This window comes from Penaeus chinensis, chromosome 40 (assembly GCF_019202785.1).
Source record: "Penaeus chinensis breed Huanghai No. 1 chromosome 40, ASM1920278v2, whole genome shotgun sequence".
Taxonomy (NCBI): Eukaryota; Metazoa; Arthropoda; class Malacostraca; order Decapoda; family Penaeidae; genus Penaeus; species Penaeus chinensis.
In genome coordinates this window covers 15261545-15266198 of record NC_061858.1, presented here as the reverse complement: position 1 = coordinate 15266198, position 4654 = coordinate 15261545, and the positions used below count along the sequence as shown (strand labels likewise).

The 4654-nt window shown below is 53.8% G+C and overlaps 1 protein-coding gene across 1 annotated transcript in view; it reads right to left on the bottom strand.

Moving 5' to 3' along the window:
• LOC125047130 (extensin-like) overlaps nucleotides 1–3495 on the bottom strand; it is an 8883-nt gene extending 5388 nt beyond the window's left edge. The window contains exons 1-7 of the mRNA XM_047645244.1: nucleotides 3473–3495; nucleotides 2815–2935; nucleotides 2463–2521; nucleotides 1970–2090; nucleotides 1627–1808; nucleotides 1120–1205; nucleotides 603–902 (exon numbers count right to left, since the gene is read on the bottom strand). Coding sequence (XP_047501200.1) covers nucleotides 603–902; nucleotides 1120–1205; nucleotides 1627–1808; nucleotides 1970–2090; nucleotides 2463–2521; nucleotides 2815–2935; nucleotides 3473–3495 — 892 coding nt within the window. The remainder of the gene's footprint in view (nucleotides 1–602; nucleotides 903–1119; nucleotides 1206–1626; nucleotides 1809–1969; nucleotides 2091–2462; nucleotides 2522–2814; nucleotides 2936–3472) is intronic.
• Between the last annotated feature and the right edge of the window lie 1159 nt (nucleotides 3496–4654).

The following is a 4654-nucleotide window of genomic DNA, read 5'->3' as shown; positions in this document are numbered from 1 at the left end:
CTTTTGCCCTTCCCCCCTTCACTCACTCCTGTTTCCTGCCCTTCCCTCTCCCCCCTCTTTTCTCCGTCTCCCCTGAACCACATGCACGAAAAGAGAAAATATATATAACCAAATGGTAAAGAAGTAAAAATTCTGGTTTATATAATAATTATGATGACTTCGAACTTTTTTTCTTTTTTTTTACCAGTGAAGTATACCACAGTCACTGCTATAAAACGTCGCAATAGCTCACTTTAGCCAGTATTCCCAGATAAGATTACCCAACCCACCCCGCCTTTAGAGAGACAACAGCCGGAATCCAGACAAATGGTTTCGGGAAAAGCAGCCGAATGTTCAGTAAACTTCAAAGACGAACCGGGCGTTCTTGAGGTAAAATGCTGTTTACAGAATTATGAAGACCATGGAGTGAACACTAGAAATGTATATGTGGTTAATGCGCTTGACTCTAATGCAAGAAAATCTTTAAATTTAAATCCACGTGATGCTGACAAAAACGACTGTACTCCCTGGACATCAAAGGAAGCGTAAAAACAAATTAAATTAGACCGAACAAAAGTTTTGTTATATTTTTTTCCCAGGCGTACAATGAATTAAAATTTTACTAACGAAGGTTTCAGGAGCAGGGAATGGGGCTGTGGATGAGGGATCTGGGGCAAGGGCTGTGGATGAGGGGTCTGGGGCAAGGGCTGGGGATGAGGGTTCTGGGGCAAGGGCTGTGGATGAGGGGTCTTGGGCAAGGGCTGTGGATGAGGGGTCTTGGGCAAGGGCTGGGGATGAGGGGTCTTGGGCAAGGGCTGGGGATGAGGGGTCTTGGGCAAGGGCTGTGGATGAGGGGTCTTGGGCAAGGGCTGGGGATGAGGGATCTGGGGCAAGGGCTGGGGATGAGGGGTCTGGGGCAAGGGCTGTGGATGAGGGGTCTGGGGCAAGGGCTGGGGATGAGGGGTCTGGGGCAAGGGCTGGGTCTGGGGGGTCTGGGGCAAGGGCTGGGGATGAGGGGTCTGGGGCAAGGGCTGGGGATGAGGGGTCTGGGGCAAGGGCTGTGGATGAGGGGTCTGGGGCAAGGGCTGGGTCTGGGGGGTCTGGGGCAAGGGCTGGGGATGAGGGGTCTGGGGCAAGGGCTGTGGATGAGGGGTCTTGGGCAAGGGCTGGGGATGAGGGGTCTTGGGCAAGGGCTGTGGATGAGGGGTCTGGGGCAAGGGCTGGGTCTGGGGGGTCTGGGGCAAGGGCTGGGGATGAGGGGTCTGGGGCAAGGGCTGGGTCTGGGGGGTCTGGGGCAAGGGCTGGGGATGAGGGGTCTGGGGCAAGGGGCTGGGGATGAGGGGTCTGGGGCAAGGGCTGTGGATGAGGGGTCTGGGGCAAGGGCTGGGATGAGGGATCTGGGGCAAGGGCTGGGTCTGGGGGGTCTGGGGCAAGGGCTGGGGATGAGGGGTCTGGGGCAAGGGCTGGTGGGGATGAGGGGTCTGGGGCAAGGGCTGGGTCTGGGGGTCTGGGGCAAGGGCTGGGGATGAGGGGTCTGGGGCAAGGGCTGGGTCTGGGGGTCTGGGGCAAGGGCTGGGGATGAGGGTCTGGGGCAAGGGCTGTGGATGAGGGGTCTGGGGCAAGGGCTGGGTCTGGGGGGTCTGGGGCAAGGGTGGGGGATGAGGGGTCTGGGGCAGGTCTGGGATGAGGGTCTGGGGCAAGTGGGTCTGGGGGTCTGGGCAAGGGCTGGGGATGAGGGGTCTGGGGCAAGGGCTGTGGATGAGGGGTCTGGGCAAGGGCTGGGATGGGGGTCTGGGGCAGGGCTGTGGATGAGGGGTCTGGGGCAAGGGCTGGGGATGGGGGGTCTGGGGCAAGGGCTGTGGATGAGGGGTCTGGGGCAAGGGCTGTGGATGAGGGTCTGGGCAAGGGCTGGGTCTGGGGGGTCTGGGGCAAGGGCTGGGGATGAGGGGTCTGGGGCAAGGGCTGGGTCTGGGGGGTCTGGGGCAAGGGCTGGGGATGAGGGGTCTTGGGCAAGGGCTGGGGTTGGGGGGTCTGGGGCAAGGGCTGGGGATGAGGGGTCTGGGGCAAGGGCTGGGGATGAGGGGCTTGGGGCAAGGGCTGGGCGTGAGGATCTGGGGCGGGGAATGAGGATAAGTTAGACACAAAGATTATGGATGAAGATTCCAGAGGCCGTGGACTGACGACGGCAAACATCAGCTGGCCTCTTCTCATCTTTTCCGAAGGCGAGGTCTCGGCTGGCACCTTGGCCTGGCGCTAATGCCTCTCGCTCCACTTTATTTGGTACTTTGATCCATTGAATTCCGTTGGATAGATGGGCGTTGTGAATACCGCTTCCAATTTTCATAAAAATGTAAAAGGTTGAGCATTAATGCACATATTTCCATTATAAAATATATGTTTGCAATGTCTGGGGGGTCTGGGGCAAGGGCTGGGGATGAGGGGTCTGGGGCAAGGGCTGGGTCTGGGGGGTCTGGGGCAAGGGCTGGGGATGAGGGGTCTGGGGCAAGGTCTGTGGATGAGGGGTCTGGGGCAAGGGCTGGGTCTGGGGGGTCTGGGGCAAGGGCTGGGGATGAGGGGTCTGGGGCAAGGGCTGTGGATGAGGGGTCTGGGGCAAGGGCTGGGGATGAGGGGTCTGGGGCAAGGGCTGTGGATGAGGGGTCTGGGGCAAGGGCTGGGGATGGGGGGTCTGGGGCAAGGGCTGGGGATGAGGGGGTCTGGGGCAAGGGCTGTGGATGAGGGGTCTGGGGCAAGGGCTGGGTCTGGGGGGTCTGGGGCAAGGGCTGGGGATGAGGGGTCTGGGGCAAGGGCTGGGTCTGGGGGGTCTGGGGCAAGGGCTGGGGATGAGGGGTCTTGGGCAAGGGCTGGGGTTGGGGGGTCTGGGGCAAGGGCTGGGGATGAGGGGTCTGGGGCAAGGGCTGGGGATGAGGGGCTTGGGGCAAGGGCTGGGCGTGAGGATCTGGGGCGGGGAATGAGGATAAGTTAGACACAAAGATTATGGATGAAGATTCCAGAGGCCGTGGACTGACGACGGCAAACATCAGCTGGCCTCTTCTCATCTTTTCCGAAGGCGAGGTCTCGGCTGGCACCTTGGCCTGGCGCTAATGCCTCTCGCTCCACTTTATTTGGTACTTTGATCCATTGAATTCCGTTGGATAGATGGGCGTTGTGAATACCGCTTCCAATTTTCATAAAAATGTAAAAGGTTGAGCATTAATGCACATATTTCCATTATAAAATATATGTTTGCAAATAAAACAACAAAAAGTCAGTTCGGGATGTCTTCTTAAATTATATGAAAAACAAAAAACAAAATCTTAAATCTAATACAAAATCAGTAAAAAAAACATAAACACAGATTTTCCCGCCGGTCTCGAAAAGAACTGGCCAACACAACTAAACTAAACTAAACTTCCAGACCTAACGAGTACTTGAATAAATTAGAGGGAGGGGCGATAGATGAACGTGAAGACATTTCAATACAGACCCGGAATACGGTATAAGGACAGTGTTACACATTTTCTACACGAGAGTCTGGCGTATAGTACTGCTGCTGCTATTGCTACTACTATTACTACTTTTATTGTTGCTACTTCTATTGCTATTACTATAACTACTACTACTACAACTATTGCTACTACTGCTATTGCTGCTACTATTACTACTATTGCTACTGCTTTTACTACTACTGCTACTATTTCTACTACTGCTACTATTACTACTACTGCTATTGCTAGTACTATTATTACTACTACTACTACTTATATTACTACTACTCTTACTACTGCTACTACTATTACTTACTACTACTACTATTACTACTACTATTGCTACTACTACTTCTGCTGCTATTACTAATACTACTGCTATTACTATTACTAATGCTTCTACTGATACTATTACTCCTGCTACTGCTATTAATGCTAATACAACTAATACAGCTACTAATACAACTACCGTTAGTACTATTACTCCTACTACTATTACCTTCATTATCATCATCATCGGGGAGCTAACGTCGACGGTGGCGCATGGCCGCATCCACCCTTCGCTTCCAGCCACGAGGATCCCTCATGGCGAGTCTCCAGGCAGGCCCTCAGCCCATCTCTAACTCGACAGGACTGCTCGACCTCCTTGGTCGTCTCATGGACCTCCTCTACCCAGTATTGTCTCGCAAAGAGACAACCTGATGGGCAGGGTCATTCACAGGGAAACGAGCAAGGTGCCCATATAGCCTGAGTTAGCGGTCCCGGATTATGCCAGCAACAGGTTCCATGCCAGTCTCACGGTGTAGCCGTCGGTTAGGCACATGGTCCTGCCAACTGAACCCCGTGATCTGGGGACTTGTTATAAAAAATGCATCAACACGAAACTCCAAGGCACCATACAGCAAAACTTCCAGTATCAAGTCCTTAAAGACACGTAGCTTAGTCCTTCTGCATTGGTACCGACATCTTCAAATGCTCTTGTTGATCGAGTTCATGGCTCCTGATGCCAGATCAATATAACTTCTTGGTCCGACATCCCAGAAAAATGGACTACACTACAAAGGTATGTTAAGTTCTCTGTGACTTCAATGTCCTCACAGCAAACATGGATCGACTGAACAGGTTCTCCCGAATTTCTGAGTAGTAGGTCCAGCGACCTTTAAGCCCAAGGGCTTTGCCTTACTGCCGAA